Here is a 21435-nt window from a genome sequence, read left to right on the forward strand (position 1 = left end):
TTAAGAAACAAAACAAAGAAGCAAAGGGGGGAAAAATAAGAGAGAGAGACAACCAATAAACAAATTATTGGGGCTCCTGGGTAGCTCAGTTGGTTAAGTGTCTGCCTTCAGCTTAGGCTCAGGTCATGATCCTGGGGTACTGGGCTTGGGCCTCATGGTGGGCTCTCTGCTTGATGGGGAGCTTTCTTCTCCCTCTCCCTCTGCAGCTCCCCCTGCTTGTGCTCTCTCACTTGCTCTTATAATCCCTTGCTCAAATAAATAAATAATTTTTTTTTAAAAAAAGAAACAACCTCTTAATTATACAGAACAAGCTGATAGTTATCAGAAGGGAGGCAGGTAGGGGATGGTTGAAATAGGGATGAGGATTAAGGTGTACACTTGTGATGAACACAGGGAGATGTATGGAAGTGTTGATCACTATATTGTACATTTGAAACTAATGTAACACTGAATGTTAACTAACTGGAATTTAAAAAAGAAAAAGGTGTAAAAGTTTTACATTCTATAGGTACTTGGCATCATGTGACTATAGGTGATAATTTAACTGTTTTACCTTCACATACTATAGATCACCAGCATCTCATTTATGGTTGGTGTTTGAATCAATGCCTTCAAAGTGAATCACGTGGACAACCAATACCATAGCTCATCATTAAGGTTTTGTGCCTTTATTTTTTTTAAAGATTTTATTTCTTTATTCATGAGAGACACAGAGAGAGAGACAGAGAGATAGAGAAAGAGAGAGAGAGGCAGAGACACAGGCAGAGGGAGAAGCAGGCTCCATGCGGGGAGCCCAACGTGGGATTTGATCCTGTGTCTCCAGGATCACACCGTGGGCTGAAGGTGGCGCCAAACCTCTGAGCCACCGGGCTACCGGTTTTGTGCCCTTAGATTCACTTTTGGTACCCAAAAGAAAAAAGACACTGAAAAAGTTACAAAAATAGGACTTTAGCATGGGAATTAGGAATAGCATGACTGTGGAAGGAGTTGAGGAGCAACGGTCTGGAAAGCTGGAGGAGAAATAGTCACTAGTGATTTTGGCTGAAAGCACTAGTGAGTTTGGAGAACCTAGAGATTAGAGGAAGATCTAAGAATACATCTGGATGCTGAGACTACTAAAGGCAAATTCCTTAAAAGGCCTGCGAAGTTCATTTTACCTAATTCTCCAAGGATAAAGGTTCTGTTTTACCTCCACCTTCAAAATCTCATCTGGGTTCTTTTCAGTGGTTAACTCAGAGCCATACAGTGATGGTCGTTCTAGTGGACAATAAGCAATCAAACACACATACTGTTAATTACATATTCTATTTTATTATTTTCATTGCTTTCTTATACATTAAAACATATGCCCTAGAGTATGACAGTCTAACATAAATTAGTATTTTTATTACCCCCAGATAATGCTAGGATTTCATTATATTTCACTTACCCAAAAGTGGTAAAGGTGATTTAACACAAGTAAAATATCATGAAACGGATGTTGTATCACTGGGGTTGGAGTTGAAAGGAACATCAGTGTCCTGTCAAATCCTGAACTGTTGTCATTTAATCTAACATGAAATTTGTCTTTCAGCTTGTTATGTGATATGCAATTCTGGTCATAATCATAATTTTTTACAACATAATCTTGTCTTTCCCCATTGATCTCAAAATACTGTAGCACATTATTTCATCTGGCCCTTAATATATGTGTTTGTCTCATCTCATTTCTAGTTTTAGAACATAGGAGTACTCAGTATTCCTGCCCAGATGATTGGATTGGTTTCCAGAACAATTGCTATTATTTTTCTAAAGAAGAAAGGGATTGGACTTCAAGTAGACACAACTGTACAACTCAACAGGCTGACCTAACTATGATTGATACCATGGAAGAAATGGTAATTAATACACAATTCTTACATTTCTTAAATAGGGACTTTGGAAATATTCAAATGGTATTACGATTTCTAAAATTTTTCACATATGCCTGTCTATGCAGAAGATTTTTAGAACATGCCACATGAGATACAACTGAAAAACCTGGTGATGTTTGGTTTGAATAGTGTAAGACTTGTATCAAGTAGTACACTGGATAGCTATCTTTGTATTTTAAGGAGTATAAAAAGAAGAACTTGAAAATATTTGGAATCCTTTTTAAAGGACTTTTAAAAGTCAGTACACCAGTCCAGGGACTTTTAAAAGTTAGTACACCACAAAGACAGAATTGTTTCAGGAAGGATGGGATTCTTAAGTCTACACCCTTTGAGAAAAGTACCTCTGACTTCTCAGTCTTCCTTTGCTTTCTCCAAGGTCCCATATCAACTTCCATCAGAGCACTAACTACCAGTAATAGAATAGATATGTAACTGAAAGTCTTTTTAGACTGAAGTATGAGCTTCATACTTCACTAAAAGGCCTGTAAACACACACTATGTTTTATTTGAAATTGCCGCATTTCTATACCATAAAGGCAGGTACAAATTAAAAGCTTAATGGACATTTTTTAAATAAATGTTGATTACATACAAAAATTCTATGAGTAAAGGAAATCTAGAAATTTAACAAAGGTTTGTGAAGCTAAATACTTCTGGACTTGGACTAAAAATACTAATAAATACTTCCTTGAGTCATTTATGTGCTAAGCATATATATTTACTCTTGGTTAGTCTTTTTAAAAGTTAAAGTCAAAATATAATTTCACTCATGTGTGAGATATAATAAAAAACAAATGAATAAATAAACAAATTCTTGAATTGTCCTTTACAGTTCCTCTTGGGAGAAAATCCCTAAACTAGCAGCAAGATGGAAAAATGATGAGTACTAATAACATTTTGAGAGATAAAGAAATAACAAGGCAAAATATTTTTAAAATCTTCATTTATAGGAATCTTGTCAGCAAAGGCTAACAAAAATAGTGCATATCATGGAACACAAAGATATAAGCACACCAAAATAATTAGTTTTGAACTTGAGACATCATTAAATATATCAGTTAATAATGACTATACCCTTGGGATCAAGAAAAGAGACTTTGATCCTACAATTTCCTAATATAGCTTGAAGGTCATCTACCTATATGTACTACTACATAACTTGGGCCAAATTTAAGTGAGTGACAAAATAATGTAAAGCTATCTGTAAAGGAGTGATAAAAATAATATATAGAAAAATTTTAAAGGACTGTTTATTTAAAACAACTTAATTAAATGTTACATATGTTTACTTAGATTACAAAATCTTTTCCTTAGTTAAAATGAGATATAGCTTCTGTCATGAAATATTTTTCATATATATTTCCCCTTACATAAAGTTATCTTATATCTTTAACAAGAAGCCACGAGTGTTTTTTTAGTGAGCAAATAATAGTTAATATTTTTTGAAGAACAGGCTTTAGGAAGCTCACCTCCTGGTTCCCTGATACTAAGACCACAACTACTTAAACTAATCCAATTTTCTTAGTTATCCAATAACATATAGAGTGTTGATGGCCAATACATTTATCCTTTCTCATATTTTTTTTCTGTCTTCAAGCAAGCTCTTTCTAAAGTCTAAAATTTGAATTGCCCTCTTCTTCCTTCTTCTTTGTCCTCTTTATTTACCATGGAATATTCTACTCCTCCTTTCCAGATATACCTCTTGGAGCACATCCAATAAGCAAGTGCCCTATAAAGATTCAGATATTTCTTTCTTGTAAACTAAAATTTCACTTTGTATTTATTTAATTCATAATCTTCTATTCGTCCAGAAGGATATTTTCTAACTCTATGTTTACATAAATTTCTTCACTATAAATGAAGCCCTGTAAATCCAGGGAAAGTGTTTGATTAATGTGTTCTTTTATAAACTCAAAACTTAGTTCAATAAGTTAAATATTTTTTTCAAATACATTTATGAAATGATGGAGAAAATAGTATATTAAAATGCCAAAGGTTATTAGTGTCACTGTTAATAAAAATGGACCGTAGTGTTGTGAACTGTATCCCTTATATCTATCATAAAATTGAAACATGGAGTGGTACAATGTCAAACTTGTGGTTTACCAGGTATTTAGTGGCATAATAGACTCAATGACTTTCTGTGTCTAATTCTATGGCTAAAAAGGCTCCAAGGCAACAAGAAATTTCCACGTTGAATGAAAAGGGTGAACTATGAGGATAAAATCGTATTTTTCTCCTGAATGATCTCTTTAGAAATAGAAATTTGGGGCAGAAAAACAAAATTTGAGAATTAAATTCTAAAGGAATTGGATAGATGAAGGGTGTCTGTGTGCATGTGGGCGCATCAATGCACCTCCATGTGGATAAGCAATCTTATTGGGAGAGTATCTGAAGTATAAAACATAATATTAAAAATCAATATACTAGTATTTACTGGGAAGTGAGAAAGCATTATAGTACATATCTGATGATTAGAAAGGCTGTGCAAGAAGTCAATTGCAAACTCTGGCTTTCCAGGAGTTTACAGTGTTAAGATCCTGGAGGAATAGATTTCCATATTGAAATTTTATCAATTTGGAATCAAAAAGTATCTTAAGGAAAACTTATCTCACATATTTGCTTACAAGTAGGAAAACTAAGGGTCAGAGGATAAAATATTTTTTTCAAAATCCTATAGCTATTTTCTGGTGAAGCAGCAGTTGAACATTTGTTGCCTTGCTTTTCACAACCTCCAAAGCAAGGGAGACACATAGGTTGTAGTAAAAGCTAAAAAAATAAAACAAAATTTATGTTGTCTCTAAAGAATTTTCTTAGGCGATACAAATGCACTTCTGATCACTGGATTGGACTGGAAATGACAGAAAATAAATCAGGACGATGGGTAAATGGAACCATATTTAAGAAATGGTGAGTTTCTTTCTTTTGGAGATTATTAAAAATTTGGATAACATAACCTTCTCCAGAACCTTTGGGTGTATGTTGGAAAAAGTGAGGGAGGGAAAACTGTATTATGTATTGAGATTAGTTCCAAGAAATCAACCAGGGACTTTGGAAATCAGGAGATAAGAGGGAGATCTTAGTTCAGTATTTTGAAAACAAAGATCTGAGATTTATAAACACAAACCAAAAAAAAAGAAAATCCAAAAAACATTTGCCTGATTTTTAACCTGTCTTCTCAAATTTATATCTATTCTTCAAAGTTCATGCTGCCTTTTTGCTGACATCTTTTACAGTTCAAGTTAAACTTAACTGTTGATTTTAACCTGATTTTATTTGAGCTTCATATCTTCCATTTTATACTTCCATTATATCTTCCACATATGATCTTAGCATAACTACCCCAATGGTGACTGCCAGCCACTTACTATTTAGTTTATATTAGAATTCCTCAACAGCAACACAACTGACATTTTGGACTGAATAATTCTTTGTTGTGGAGAAGGGGTGCTGTTTCATGCATTTTTGGATGTTAGCAATATCTCTGGCTTTTTCTATTAGGCAATCCCTCTACCTGCTTTGTGACGACCCAAAATGTCTCCAGATGTTGCCAATTGTGACTTGTGTATGTGTGTGTTGGGAAGCGAAGTGGAGAGCAGAAAGCAAAATCGCCTTGTGCTAAGAATTATTGGTTTATATAAATTGGTAGTTCCACTGATTACACATCACTATCTTTTTTTTTTTTTTTTTACACATCACTATCTTAACATCAGTTTAACAGTTATAAAAATTCTTGGACGAGAGACTCTTTCAGTCTAATTTGGTACAGATATCTTCCTCTGTATCAGAGAAGACTGCCACAGCACACTTTTTCAGAACTCTGTACAGATACTTTAAAAAATTGGGTCATTGGGCAAGTGAGAAATCAGAGCATTTTTTTAGTAAGTGATGTTTAATCCCTTGTAGGTTTCTTGTGAGAGGAAATGAAAAATGTGCTTACCTCGATGATGATGGTGCAGCAACAGCTAGATGCTATGCAGAAAGAAAATGGATCTGCAGGAGGAAAATGCACTAATGTTTCTATAGTGGAATTACAACATGGGTACCCATGATTTTTGTAATATTTTTTCTTTCTCTATATATAAGTTAATTTTTCACTGCTTTAATGATCTAACCTGGTAATACATCTTAATAATTATTCACATAATTTCCTTCAACTTACTTTATTTTTCAGATGACCTGGATCTTTACATTTTTACATCAATTTTAGAAGACTCCTGTACTTACATGGGCTCTATAGATCAATTTAAGAAGTGTTGTATTGGGACATCTGGGTGGCTCAGTGGTTGAGCATCTGCCTTCAACTCAGAGCATGATCCCAAGTCCGGGAATCAAATCTCTCATTGGTCTCCCTGTGAGGAGCCTGCTTCTCCCTGTGCCTGTGTCTCTGTCTCTCTCTATGTCTCTCATGAATAAATAAATAAAATACTTTAAGAAAAAGTGTTATATTTATATTATTTCTTTACTCATTTGTAATATGTAACTGACATTGGTGTTTTTCTTCTTATATGATTTATAGTTTTTCTAGCCAGTCATTGCATGTTATTTATTATGTGTGTCCTCATCAAATGTATCTGGCTTTTACAATTATGCAATTTTATTATTTTTTAAAATAGTTACTTTTTTGTGGAAATGTAACTGCATTATTCTTCTCCTGCTCAACATACTTTCTGAAAACTCATAATTTCTAATAATTTGTGGATTTTTTTAAAATGATAAAAATAGCATCTAATAATAAGTTTTATTTTTTTCTTATAACTACTACTTAATTCTTGTCTAATTAAAATTTGTAGAACTGCCAAGACAATTTGGGCTGTGAATATCTGAATTGTCTCACATTTTAAAGAAAATGTTTCTAACATTTCAACATTATCAGCATTTTATTTAATTTTTTATGCACCTTTTTTAGGTTAAGGCAGTTCTTTTCTATTCCTGTTCCTTAAAAAGGTTTTTTTAATAGAAAGGGACTTTGAATTTTTTTAAAATTTTCTTTTTTTTTTTTTTTTTTTTTTTTTTGAATTTTTTTAAAATTTTCTTGTATGTTTTTGTTTTCTTTATCTGCTTTGATGTTCTTTCTTAATCTTTCAATGTTAATGACACATGTTTTCTAATGTTAAATAACTACTTTGAATTCCTAGATAAAATTCAACTTGGTCATTATGTCATATCATATTTATTCTCAATTGATTTATTCTGTTATTTATTTTTTAATATTCCTGTGCCTAAATTCATGAATGTACTTGCCCTGAAATTTTCTCTGGAGGGATTATTGGGATTATTGTTGCAATAATTCAATGAAGATATGATGAGAAGATGTGTTGTTTCACATTGATGAAATTGTGAATGGTAAATTTAAAGTCTAAAAAATTTAATTATTGTTCATATTTTGTGCATATTTTAGATGAGATTTACATTTGTGATTATCAATGCATTCCAGCCCCAACCTTTGAGTCACAGGAAAAGAATATTTATGAAAATATGATATAAATGTAATCAGAATGAAGTAAATGATACTAAGCAAGTGCAGACTCAAGGAGATCCATGTTGTTTCAATAAAAACAAATTTCTAAGAGCCGTGATAGTGTGAGTAATAATAGCATTGCTACCTTTTTCTTTTTAATTTATATTTTTTGTTTTGTTTGTTTGTTTTTTTATGGAAGCTTAGAATGCAATATTATAACAGTTTAAATGTACAACATAGTTATGTAACGTGTATATACATTGACAAAGTGATCCCATGATAAATCAAGCTACCTTCTGTCACCCTACAGTTGTTACTTATTAATAAGTATATTCCTCATTGTATCCTCATCTCTTATTTATTTTATACATGGAAATTTTCCCCTTTATAACTAGAAGACTACCCGTTATGCTTTTTTTTTTTGATGTTATTTATTTATCCATAAGAATACACAGAGAGGAGAGAGAGAGAGGCAGAGACACAGGCAGAGGGAAAGGCAGGCTCCATCCAGGGAGCCCGACGTGGGACTCGATCCTGGGTCTCCAGGATCACACCCTGGGCCAAAGGCGGCGCTAAACCGCTGAGCCTCCAGGGCTGCACCCCCACCACTGTTTTTAAGATACTTTTTTCCATTGTTACCTTTTACTCAGGAGAAATGAAACTAGTCAGGAAAGACACTCTTACCAGGAAAGAAGCAGGAGATGGTCCTTGGACCTGAGCAGGAAGAAGCAATGTGTGGACGTTATGAAAAACCTGCTTGCACACTCACTGGACAATAAGCAAATGCATAATCGATCTCCTCTATCCACTATTCTGAATATTTATAGATAAATCATAACACCTCTCATGAGCTCATGAATTTTGTAATACATTTTAATTAAATTGTTTCTTTAAACAGAAGTTCTGCCAAAAAAAAAAAAGAAAAAAAAAAACAAAAACAGATTTCCAGGATCTGTCAGACCTAGTAGTGTCTTTACAAGACCGAAAATTTATCAGTCAGTAATTACACAGGTTCATTTCGGTTGAAGATAACAATTGTGTTCATTTATTTAATAGCTATTTATGCATATTTAATATGAAAAACAATAAATGCTACTCTGTATGGTAGTAGTAATATTTATAAGTTTTAGTCATGTGTAGATTTAATAAATTCCTCTTCTCTTTTATGAGTTTCATTATGTCCCCAGGTTGAAGTCCTAACCCTCAGCCTTCAGAATGTGACCTCATTTAGAAATAGACTCATAGAAAAGGTAATAGATAAAATGAAATCATTAGGATGAGTTGAAATCTCACTAATCTATAAGACTGGTGTCCTTATAAATAAGGAAAATTTGAATTTAATGACAAATACAAAGAGAAGACTATGTGAAGACACAGGGAAAAGGTGGCCATGTGACTAAAGTGATGTATCTAGAAGCCAAGGAATGCCAAGGATTACCAGCTATCATGAGAGACCAGAGGGGCAAGAGAGGATTCTCCCCTGGAGCAGTCTGAGAGAGCACGACACAACAGACACTTTGATCTTGGATTTCTAGTCTTCAGAACTGTGAGAAAATAAAATAAAATTCTGTTGTTTTAAGCCACTCAGTTTTTGGTACTTTGCTATGGTGGCCCTAACAATCTGATACGTTGTTTAGCAAGATCAGCTTGCTTCCATTTTTCTATTCCATCTTTCTCTGATACAAGCCTGAGCTGGAATGTCCCTTCCTTGTTTCAGTCTTTCTTTAAATGAAGGAAAATGTGTCCTCCGAGCATCTCCGTCTAGTCACATCTTGTTTTATCTACCACTCCGCAAAATGCACACAAGCAGCTCTCACCAAGTAATGCCAATCTGTGTTTGCATACCCAGTGAACGAGCTTCAGTTAACGTTTCACATGTTGTCTCAAGCAGAATTTAAAATCATGTTTCTATTTCTTCTTCTTTAAATACTATCTTCTAAGTATTCTGTGATACCCTATTCCCCTGGGATTCCTCCTTGCTCCTGACCTCTCCTCATTTCAATTTCTTTTTTTTTTTTAAGATTTTATTTATTCATTCATGAGAGGCACCTAGAGAGAGGCAGAGACATAGCCAGAGGGAGAAACAGGCTCCCTCTGGGGAGCTTGATGTGGGACTTGATCCCAGGACCCCAGGATCGCAGCCTATGCCGAAGACAGATGCTCAACTCCTGAGCCACACAAGCATCCCTCCTCTTTTCAATTTCAGTACACACTCTGTTCCTGTCATATTATTCTGTCTTCCTGAAGCTTTAGGCCTTTCTCTACTCTCTTCTCACTCCTTCTTAGGGAATTGCCTTCATACATTTAGGATCAACATCTACTCTAAGAGATCCTATACTGACATATTCAACACCAATACCTTCTCTAAATTCCAGATTATCTAACTACCTATTCCATGTCAACATCTCAATTATATCCTTTCTTTCTTCCAAATTTTTACTTAAACTCTAGTTAGTCAACCTATAGTGTAATATGGGTTTCAGGAGTAGGATTTGGTGATTCATCACTTACATACAACACCTAGTGCTCATGACAAGTGCTCTCCTTAATCCCATCCCCCATTGAGCAAAGATTATAATATATAATCTTTCCCTCAAAATATGGCCCTTCTCAGCACACCATCCAACTGAGTGCATAAAAACAGAAACCTGAGGGTGCTTGGGTGGCTCAGTCAGTTAAGCGGCTGCATTAAACTCAGGTAGTGATTTTGGGGTCCTAAGATTAAGTTCCCCATTCGGCTCCCTCTTCAATGGGGAGCCTGTTTCTTGCTCTCCCTCTGCCTGCTGCTCCTCCATGCTTGTGCACTCTCTCTCTCTTTCTGTGTCAAATAAATAAATAAAATCTTTAAAAAAATAAAAAACAACCCAGAAACCTGGTTTGGCCTTAAGATTGGTTTTGTTCCTCATCTACCATTTTTAGTCCATTTAGTAGGAATAAACAGAAAAACTCAGCAGGTAACTGGCCAGCAGAACTCTATGCTGGGTGTATATTGCAGTCAATGTATTGTGCTTAGGGATCTAGAGAGCAAGGAAAAGTGTGAACCTAAGAGGTGAAAAATCTTGGAATAAAGAGATAGTTGAAGAAGTAAAAGGAAGAAGTACATTCTCAAAACCGAAGCACTATTTAAAATAGTACACCCTTATTTTAAGAAAGTCTGATTGTTACTAGTCATGATAAACCCCATTCACGTGTTTATTTCAATACACTTCCTTCCTGAAGCTTGAGCACTAGTCTATCATCTGTTGCCTTGCCCGTCCCTAAATTAGCTCACAACTCAAATACTTTCTTTTCCTTTTCCTCTTCCCATACTGTAGCCAAGGGTAATGGCTCCAAAACTCAAAATTTACCAGGTTACTCTGGGAACTCTAGCATTTTATTGGCTTTCAACTGCTGTTGAAATTTAAAGTGGAAATGCTTCCATGACGTTTAAGACATCTTATTTTCCAGCCTATTTTATACCCAGTTTATCCTTCCTTGGCCTCCAGTAACACTGTCTTCACATGTTTTAAAAACATAGCATGCTCACAAATCCAAAAGGTTTTCCCCCTTATCTATTAGCATTTTATCTAGGACTTCCTGGAAGGTTCCTCTTTCTCATGAATTCCACTTACTTTACATCTCAATTCGTGTGCCTTATGTTTAAAGATGCATTAGCTAAATTAAGGAACAACATCGGATCCCCTCTACTTTATTGTGTTATAAGTAACATACAACTCTCCACAGCCGTTTGTCCAATTTTGTTCAGTCGATATTTATTGAGCATCTATTATGTATCAGACATTGCTTTAAATAATAGGAATACAATAAGAATCCAAACAAGGAAAAACCCTTGTGCATGGAGCTTCAATTAAAGATGAGGAGACAGAAAACAAAATATAACATTTTAAAAGATACAAAGAAAAGCAAATCATTTGGACCAAGGAAAAATGTTTTTTATATTTGTTGGTTAATTATTTTATTAGTATTTATGAATCTCACTAGAACATAAAGGCCAGTTCAAATACTGGCAAAAATGGTTACTGGCATTCAGCTGAGGTATTACCATAAAACAAACAAACAACACTACAAAGTAGCAAAAGATCTTGGAGATCAAGGATACAAATGTCACCTCAAAGGCAACTTTTACTACTAGGTCTGGAACAATTTGACCATCAAAATAGAGTATACAAATCGAACAAAATGTGAAAATGAGAGTCTACAAAGATACAAATGCAAAAATGAATAAGTTGAAATTCTGATGTAGATGGGTTATTATTTAAAATCTAAAAATACCTTCTGTCAAACAAAAATCACAGCAAAAAACTATTACACAGGTAAAGGCTTTATTCAAAGTTATGGCAGTGAGGGACATAAGCCAGAACTCACTCTGAACCAAAATCTTCTGAAACAGGGCAGTAGGGTTTTTGCAAAGCTGGAGTGAGAGGGAGATCATACACCATCTGTGTCTATTCAACAACTGTACCCAGAGGGAAATTAAACTTTTTCAGGTCTTCATGCTAGGAGAATTTTACAACTTGGAGCTAGGTGCCCACTGAAGTTAGCCTCCTACCTTATCATAGAAACTGAAAAACAGAGGTGCTACCTTTCTTGATGATTGCATTTCAAAGGAATGCCTCTCTGGTCCTTAGGAGAAACAATTCTGGGTTGTAAAGACTAGGAGTTTGAATCTCAAAGGAGCAGAGACAGAATTTCCAATTACAAGTTTCCTGAAGGAAATGTCTAAAAATGAGGAGGTCAGGGGCTCATCAATAGGAAGAACAAAACTTATCTAAAATTTGGACAGGCAGAAGGGAATGTTAAAGCCATCCTGGTCCCTGTTCACAAAATACTAATTTACAGTGAAGTCTGATAGATGTCACATTAAGTAGTGAACAAAGTCAATAGCATCAACAATGGAATAAAAAAATAAATGTATGTGCTGTCTGAAAGGAGGCAGTGAAAAGAACTTCTCACTCTTTCTGCCAAGGAGCAGTTGAATATAATCATGAGAAATAATCAGACAGATTTCCATGAGATTGGGCGCATTCAGGGTGGTATGGCCGTAGTCGATCAGACAGATTCAAATTGAAGAGCATTTTGCAGAATAACTCACTTGTAGCATTCAGAAGTGTCAAGGCTGTGAATAACAAGGAAGGCTAAAGAACTCTTCTAGATGGAGGGACCTTAAAGAGACATAATAACGAAATGTAGAAGATGATTCTGAGCTAGATCTTTTACTCTAGAGAATTTATATATATATATATATATATAATAAATTATATTTATTTATATATAAATATATATTTATAAATAATAAATTTTATATATATATATATATATATATATATATAATTGGCAAATCCTAAAAGGAGTCTGAGAATTAAATGGTAGCACTGTGTCAATGCTAAGCTTGTTAATTTTGATTATTTAATTGTGACTCAGCAGGGGATTTTTAAAAAAATATATTTTATTTATTTATTCATGAGATACACAGAGAAAGGCAGAGACATAGACAGAAGGAGAAGTAAGTTCCTCCCAGGGAGCCCCATGCAGGACTCGATCCCAGGACTGTGATCACACCCTGAGCCAAAGGCAAATGCTCAACCACTGAGCTACCCACGCATCCCAGTAGGGGATTTTTTTTGTAGAAAATATACACAAAAGTATCTACTAATACTTGAAATTTTATAATAAAATGTATCAATCTGGCAAGTAATTCTCAGAAGGTTCAGGAGAAAGGAAAGTGGTTTTCCTCTATACCTGTAATCTTCTTAGAAGTTTGTGATAATTTCTAAATTTAGATTAAAATTGTAACAAATCTAAAGCAAACCACATATTTAATGCTTTTTAGTCATAATCTCCAGTTTTAAAGTTTATACCAAAGAAATAAAAGGTGCTACTTTTTAAAAAGATATTCAGAATGTTTATTGCAGCATAGTTTACAGTAGGAAAACCTGAGAACAAAGTTAATGCTCATCAACAAAGCAGTAAAAAGATGTATAAATCCACACTATAATGCAATTCAGAATTATACAAAATTTGCATAGAATATTGTTACAAATTAAATAAGCACAGTACAGAAAAGTAGATATATTTGATCACATTTGTTGTAAAATAAAAATGAATAAAAATCCTGAGTGCAAATGTATGGACTCACACTGAATTATATTACCTCATAAAACTTTGGAAGGAAGTATTTTAGATTGTTTGGATGGGTTACTCTAAGGTTAGGACCAATGTAAATAATGGAGGGAAAATGGAGAAGATATTTGCTGTTTAATTGCAGTTCTATTTTTTTGGTAGTTTTAACTTCTTACTCATTAAGATTAATATTAAAACCTAATAGGCAAAAACTTTGATCATTGCTTATTGATTGATTGACAAATCCATTTGAAAACACTGCTGCAGGTTTCAGAATAAATTTTGTCTTCCTTGGTGGCAGCACAGCTATCTTCTTTAGCTGGCCCCTTTATGACGAATCTGTAGAAGAAAGGGTAAATATATTGTTAATCATTGTTGCTGAAGACATCCATTTGTATTTTTAGCTAATACTCTCCATTAAAAGGCCATTCGGATTTTAGGGCATTTTCAAATCCCTTGATTCATTAAACATTACAATATCTCTGTAACTTAGTATTACTTAGTATTACTGCCTGTCATTGGCACAGAATTCCAAAAGATCCTATTTAGAAATGAAAGAGCTAAGAGTAAATCTGTGTCCATACCCCATTCTAGTCTTCTTTCCATTGTTCTATATGGTATAGTTTTTAAACAACAAATGCACAATTATTATTGTTTTCAAGTCTTTTCTGCTTTGAAAACAAGACCAAAATATTCATCATTACTCCAGTAAACATTAAAATTAATTTTCATCCTTTCACATTCTTTAGTTTCAAGAACTATTTCAGAGTTGATTTTGGTGAACTTAGAGGGAGGTGCTTTATGAAGATAAGTTCTACAATAGACAGTAAATCAGACAATGTTTTTGGAAAGACTCACATATTTGAATCTAATGAAGAACCATCCACCCAGGTCCATGTCCTCACCAGGGATGTAAAGTTAAGTCCAATCCACACATAGTTTGATTGTTTTAGGTTTTTCTGTATAAAAGCCTAAAAAGTGAGTAATAAGCAACTAAGTGAAGATAATATTTTAATCATTCAGACATAATAAGTAAGATCTAGAATTTTTTGACAACTAGCATCCTACATGAACATTTTTAACTAATCAATTCATAACTTATTTATGTACACTATATATTTATTATATACATACACATACATATATACCACTTGTAAATTGAATACAAGTATTCAGCCAAGGACTAACTAGCATGAGACAAGCAAGGCACTGACATTGAGCATAAAATGCAGGAGGGTGCCAAAAACTCAGTAATCAAGATAAATGATAATTTAATTGAAATGTGGGAAGAAATTTGAGGAAAGCCATTTTTTTAAAAGAATTTATTTATTTATTTATTTGCGAGAGAGAGAGAGAGAGAGAGAGAGAGAGAGCGGCAGAAGGAGAAGGAAAGAGGGAACCCCAGGCAGACTCTGTGCTAAGTGCAAACTTGATGAGGGGGCTTGATGTCAGGACCCTGAGATCATGACCTGAGCTGAAATCAAGAATCGGATGATTAACTGACTGAGCCACCTAGGTGCCCCTTGAGGAACGCCAGTTTTTAAAAATTCATTTAGCATAATGTTTTTTTTTTAAATTCAATTAATTAACATATAGTGTATTATTAGTTTCAAAGGTATAGTTTTTTCATTCATCAATCGTATATAATCCCCAGTGCTCATTACATCAAGTGCCCTCCTTAATGCTCATCACCCAGTTACCCCATCCCTCCACCCACCGGCCCTCCAGCAACCCTCAGTTTGTTTCCAATAGTTACAAGTCTCATAGTTTGTCTCCCTCTCTGATTTCATCTTATTTTATTTTTCCCTCCCATCTATGATCTTCTGTTTTGTTTCTTAAATTCCACATATGAGTGAAGTCATATGATAATCGTCTTCAGGAAAACTATTTTCAACTGCACAAAGACTAATGTCATAACCCTGACACTAAACCACATACCATTTCAAGTTGGTCCTGAATGATTGGTAAATGAGATTTTCTTTCCAAACAATAACCATAACTGTCACTCCAACTTTTCATCTCATTAGAGAACCAATAACACTTTTCTTGATATTTGAGCCATTCCGATGGGCACAACCCTGGGAAATGGAGGAAACAAAGAAAATTAAGTTACATATGTATTTCTGAAAGTTGAATACTTCTGTGTTGTATAAATAAAGGTAGTATAATAAAAATCACTCACAACAAAGTGTTTTTGCTGTGATTTACAAGATGCCCAAATTACAAATGATAATTCATGAGAACTAAGAAATTAATTTAGTAAGATGAAGCAAAATTTAGACAAAAGAAGATTTGTTTTCCATGCCCAGATTTAATATAATTACTAAAATAACATGAACCATTTAAGCTGTATATTACATTAAGGTTACCTGTGAGATTAAATATTATTTATACCATTCTCTTAGAATTTAACCTATAAAGGTTTTGAATTTCTCTCTATTTTATGTGCATAAATCTTTCCTTTATAACTCCCTTTTGATGTTAAATAATATTGAGAATAATAGTTTTTCAGTGTCTATATAATTTCAAGTTATTTGATTTTCTTAAATTAAACTGGACTCTTCAATTGAAAATATCTGAGACTTTGGGATAATAGTGAGTGAAAATTAATTGTATGTATAAATATGAATTCAGGTCAGTATAATTATTCAAACTTACAGCCATTAAAATCTCCTTTTTTTATTGAAGTAAAATTCATGTAACATAAATTCACCATTTTAACTACTTTAAAGTGCAAATGTCATGAATTTTTAGTACATCCACAGTGTGCAAGCACAACTACTATCTAATCCCAAAATACTTTCATCACTCCAAAATTATTCATTCTCTCCATCCCATTAAGTTTTGACAAAAATGTGAGTCTTCCAAATTTTTTCTTATTTGTCAAAATTGTTTTTGCTATTCAGGATTTCTTTCAATTTCACATGAATTTTAGGATTGCCTAGTCCATTTCTGCAAAAAAAAAAAAAAAGGCCATTGGAATTTTGATAGGAATTGCTTTGAATCTACAGATCACTTTGATTAGTATTGCCACCTTAAATCATGGTTATATACAAACAGGAATGCTATTCAGTCATAAAAAGGGAATAAAATGCTGATATATAATACAACATGGATGAACCTTGAAAATATTATGCTAAGTGAAAGAAACAAGACACAGAAAGTCAAATATTGGGAATCCCTGGGTGGCTCAGCAGTTTAGCACCTAGCCTTTGGCCCAAGGCGTGATCCTGAAGTCCCGGGATGAAGTCCCGCATCAGGTTCCCCACATGGAGCCTGCTTCTCCCTCTGCCCCTGTCACTGCCTCTCTCTCTGTGTCTCCCATGAATAAATAAATAAAATCTTAAAAAAAAAAAAAGTGAAATATTGTATGAGTCCGTCATATGAAAATCCAAAATAGGTAAATCCACACAGACGGAAAGATTAGTTGCTGCTAAAAACTGGAGGAGAGGGAATGAGGAACTGCTTATTGAGAATAAGATTTCTTTTTGGATAATGAAAATGTTTTGGAACTAGATAGATATAGTGGTTGCATATTCAAATGTCGTGATGCCATTGAATTGTTTTAAGTGTTAACTTCATGCTCAATATATCCTCAACTTAAAAAGAAGGAAAAAAGCAATAGGAAATTAATATCTTACAATTTGGCATACAGTATTTAGATTCACTTTCATAAACGTTTAATGGTGTCTATATGATTCCATGTTTACATATCAAAGCTTTCTTGCCTCTGAAAAAGTTCTATTGTAATATCCAACATACTGATGAATTTGCCAGTCTAAAATATGCATTAAAATTACAGTATTTCAATTAGCTTGGGACCTGCACATGTAAAGCACATACATAATCCAAAAGAAAAGAGTATCAGTAAGTAAACCATAATACATACGATATTTTCATACGTGATAAAAAGGACAACACAAATTAGTGGATGGGAGAAAATCCTTTTTTCAAAGAATTTATTTATTTATTTATTTATCTATTTATTATTTTTTAATTTTTTAATTTTTAATTTTTAATTTTTTATAGCAGGGGGGTGGGGAGGAACAAAGAGAGAGGGAGAGAGAATCTCCAGCAGAATCCCTCCTGAATGTGGAGCCCTACTCAGGGCTTGATCCCAGGACACCAAAATCATGACCTAAGCTGAAATCCAGAGTCCTAGACCTAACTAACTGAGCCACCCAGGAGCCACCCAGGAGAAAATTCTTTGATATATAATTATATAATACTCTGCACATTTCTCACATATACTATAAAACAAATGTTGAAAGCTCAATAAGTTAGGTGCTTTAAAGTTAAAGTAAAACAAAATTAGAAGTAGACGGGATCGTTTCTGAAAATTTTGTATAATTGGAAGTTCTGAGCTTAAAATCACCATGGATAGGTTGTTATGTATAATTACCTTTATTCATTTGGTATTTCAAAACAATAAATAAGGGACAAAAAATAGTCGTTACACATTGCCTTATAATCACAACTAACTTCCCATATTTATGTGTTTCAATCTGATGTTAAATTCCTGAAGGGAAGAGCCTATTTGTTATGTTCTTTTTCATACCTCTCTTCCCACTGCAAAAAATAATAATAATAAATTATATATATATGAAATGTTGAATGAAAAGTAGATTTACATCAAATCTTTGTTTGATGATGTAATCTACTGCATACCTGTTAAGCAAGATTTTTCAAACTTAGAAAGCCAAAACTATTAAAACTAGTATAGGGCCAAAGTCTTGAGATACCTATATGGTCTGTAGCTTTTGAACCACAAAGGCTTGTGTCCTTATTATTTATATTTCCTCTTGTGCCACTATTCGTTTCCAGGTTTCCAATATCATCATGTTGGGTGATATTTGAATTCTTTCCTTCTTGGCATTTTAGCAATACTCCCTGAGAAACTTAAAAAAAACAGAATTATTTTAGCATTGAGTAAATATCTTCTCTCTGTGCAGGGCTCTAGACACAAATTCTTCACAATGATTCTGATGATTGGAACAAGAAACAACGGAAGGGATAACTAGAAAGTTTCTTTCTTATTTTCATGTTTATTTAATGAAAAATAATTTCGAATATTACATAATTAATTCATTTATAGAATATGTATTTTTTGAGGATCTGTTCTATGTCAGGCATTGGGCTAAGAACTGGTGACACAGTAGTAAATAAAGCAAAATTCCCCCTCTAAGGAAAGTATACATGCTCTTTCCATGCTTTCTTAATGTCGTGTTTTGCTGAAACCTATGACACTGTGCTTAGCCTGTTCTACCATAATTATTTATTTAATATCTATTTTTTTCATTAGAGATTTCTCACCATGATTATTCTTTTTTTATTGTTTTTTTTTTATTTTATGAGGTTTTTTTCTTGGTTGGGAAATTTATAGTAATGTTGGGGTATAGTAGTATATATATATAGTATAAACTAAATATAAACTTAAAGCATAAAAATTTTTAAAAAAATAATGGAATTCTATCTATTCACAGGTTTCTAAGAAATCCAAAAATAGGGTTTCCCAATACACATCGCACAGACATACACATAGGCACACACATTTTCTTCCTGTTAGACTGCATGCCATTTGAGAACAAGATACTTACCTGATTTGACTACATATTAAATACATTAATACAGAATATAATATACAGCTTTATATTAGTAGCTTCCTATTAAGCCTTTGTTAACAAAACAAATAATAAATAAATATGAAAAGACTCATAAGAAAATAGTAAATATTTTCTAAATTTTTTTTTAAGATCTTTTAACTTACCCAGTAAGGACAGGGAGATCAAAGTCAAGAGCAGAATGCCATTTACTGTTCCAGATATTCCCAATAAGACTTTATACCAGTGCAACATCACAGAACAATCTGCGAGATTAATCACATGACTTCTCTTAGAAAAGTACATTTTCAAGAAGTGAAAGCAACTGTGATAATAGGATTGCATATATTATTAGTTTTGAATTTCAAAGGCTATTAGGCAATCAAAAGCTTAAAATCTAAATCAATAGAAAAATGCTTATCTATTTTATTTAGTAATGGTAACTGCGTGATTAGAGCTATGATGCATGTTATATTGAATCTTAAGAAATTGCTAACATTTGACATAATTGACTAGTCAGATAAAGAATTTTAATGTATACACCTAATAACTCCCCAAGCATGCATACACACACACACACACAGGCTCATGTGTCCATGTGCACTTACAGATACACACATATATATTCACACAAATATATATTTTCTAATTAATAATTCGCTTTAATGTAATATTCACAAGACATTCAACCCATTTCATTTACTAAGGGTGTAATACAAATCAGAACTAAATATGACTCCTGATACCTGCTATTTTAACCTAAAAAAAATCCTAAAATTTTTTCTAACCCATGTAATAGTTATGCTGCAGTTTTTTGTTTTTTGTTTTTTAATTTATGATAGTCACACAGAGAGAGATGAGAGAGAGGCAGAGACACAGGAGGAGGGAGAAGCAGGCTCCATGCACCGGGAGCCCGACGTGGGACTCGATCCCAGGTCTCCAGAATCGCGCCCTGGGCCAAAGGCAGGCGCTAAACCACTGCGCCCCCCAGAGATCCCCTGCAGCTTCTCTTTATATGGTAAACTCTTTAAGAGTGACTACTGTTTTATTTTTCATATGCCTACACTGCTCCATTTGAGTAAAAGCTCTGTATATAATGACAGGGTTTAAACTGTCAATTAGATTCAAATGTATGTCATACCTGAAGCTTTACCAAATATTAGCAAAAACATTACTATTAGTGAAGGAAACTATTGGTAAAGGATGAATATTAGTATATGCCACTTAAATAGCTAGGAGTTGCACATTTATGATTTGTAGCTTCCTGAGCTCCTTTCCTGAACCAAAACACATTTTGGTATCAGAGTGCCATCTACAATCTGAGTGTGAAAAAAAGTTTACACGGAAAAGCCATTACATTTTGTGGTCTTTCGGGTTAATAGCTCTACTTCCCAAAACAAAATTTTCCACCTGGTAAAAAACATATTTTAAAGTTTTTGACACGGTGAATTAAAAACTAGTACTAAAGATGCTATTTTTATGAATGATACAGAGGGGGACAACTGGCACCAAGTATTCATTTCAATTTTGTTAATTGTAACTGTGTATTTTTCCTGAGAATGGCCTTAGGAAATTATGTGATACAAAATGTTACTTAAAAGCAAATAATTGTTAGCCTTCGCCTTGATAAATGAGAGACAGACAAACAGCGAGCCTGAGAGACAGAAAGACAGGACAGAGGCAGAGAAAGAAAAAAGCACTAAAAAATAAAATAGTCCAAGAACAGTAAAGAGGAGAATGTTGGTAATTACTGTCCACATTCATATTAATATTAACCCATATTAAATCCATACTCATATTAATCCACATTAATTGAAAAAGACCCTGAATTCCATACCTTTATGTTTAAGTTGGAATATTTGGCTAGAACTCCTTTTCTTCAATTGTAAATTCAATGTCATGTATCTTTCTTCGTCTTGCATCTTCAATGAATATATATGTGTATATGTGTATGTTCCTTTTTTTAAGTATAATATGCTATAAGAAAAATAATAAATCTGCTGCTTATCAGATCTAGTCCTCAAATTGTCCACTCAGGGTACAAACAAGTGTGTAGTTTCATCTACTGTGAAAACCTCAGAGGAAATGTTTTCTTTCTCTTTTTTAAAGTTTATTTCTCATGACCTAGATAGCACAGAATTTCTCAACTGTCCACCACATATTGAATTTAATATCAGATGTAGTTCTTTAAAAAGAAAAAATACTGATTACCCCATAAAGTCAGGGTAATGGAAATTGTGCCTGTTTTAGACTTGAGTTACATGATACATACATCCCTTTTGGTTTAGCCAAACTATGTGAGTTTTCAATTACACTTCCTAATACAGTGATATTTGATTTA

The 21435-nt window shown here is 33.5% G+C and overlaps 2 protein-coding genes across 6 annotated transcripts in view; one reads left to right on the top strand and one right to left on the bottom strand.

Moving 5' to 3' along the window:
• CLEC2B (C-type lectin domain family 2 member B) overlaps positions 1-7225 on the top strand; it is a 55147-nt gene extending 47922 nt beyond the window's left edge. For 4 of the 5 annotated variants that reach the window (XM_072799083.1, XM_072799085.1, XM_072799086.1 and 1 more), the window contains 4 exons: positions 1714-1877; positions 4720-4823; positions 5820-5955; positions 6088-7225. In XM_072799083.1, the coding sequence (XP_072655184.1) occupies positions 1714-1877; positions 4720-4823; positions 5820-5928 (377 nt within the window). In that variant the 3' untranslated portion in view covers positions 5929-5955; positions 6088-7225. Of the gene's footprint in view, positions 1-1713; positions 1878-4719; positions 4824-5819; positions 5971-6087 lie in introns of all 5 variants that reach the window. The other variant, XM_072799084.1, reaches the window with a different exon arrangement.
• A 6022-nt stretch (positions 7226-13247) lies between these two features.
• Positions 13248-21144, bottom strand: LOC140616891 (killer cell lectin-like receptor subfamily F member 1). The gene is made up of 6 exons (XM_072797574.1): positions 20932-21144; positions 19262-19360; positions 18237-18392; positions 15433-15572; positions 14353-14465; positions 13248-13833 (listed from the first exon to the last, which is right to left on the bottom strand). Exons 1-6 carry the CDS (start codon positions 21014-21016, stop codon positions 13713-13715), a joined length of 714 nt encoding a protein of 237 aa, XP_072653675.1. The 5' UTR covers positions 21017-21144; the 3' UTR covers positions 13248-13712.
• Positions 21145-21435: the final 291 nt, after the last annotated feature.

Source organism: Canis lupus, chromosome 25 (genome assembly GCF_048164855.1).
Source record: "Canis lupus baileyi chromosome 25, mCanLup2.hap1, whole genome shotgun sequence".
Lineage (NCBI taxonomy): Eukaryota > Metazoa > Chordata > Mammalia > Carnivora > Canidae > Canis > Canis lupus.

Excerpts from the sequence above, each read along its gene's own strand:
- LOC140616891 (XM_072797574.1), bottom strand. The coding sequence starts at position 21,016 with ATGCAAGACGAAGAAAGATACATGACATTGAATTTACAATTGAAGAAA. Across the intron at positions 18,393-19,261 it reads GATCTCCCTGTCCTTACTGG|TTTCTCAGGGAGTATTGCTA; the intron begins GTAAGTTAAAAG and ends GTTTTTTTTAAG. Across the intron at positions 14,466-15,432 it reads TTCAGGACCAACTTGAAATG|GCTTTTATACAGAAAAACCT; the intron begins GTATGTGGTTTA and ends CTCACTTTTTAG.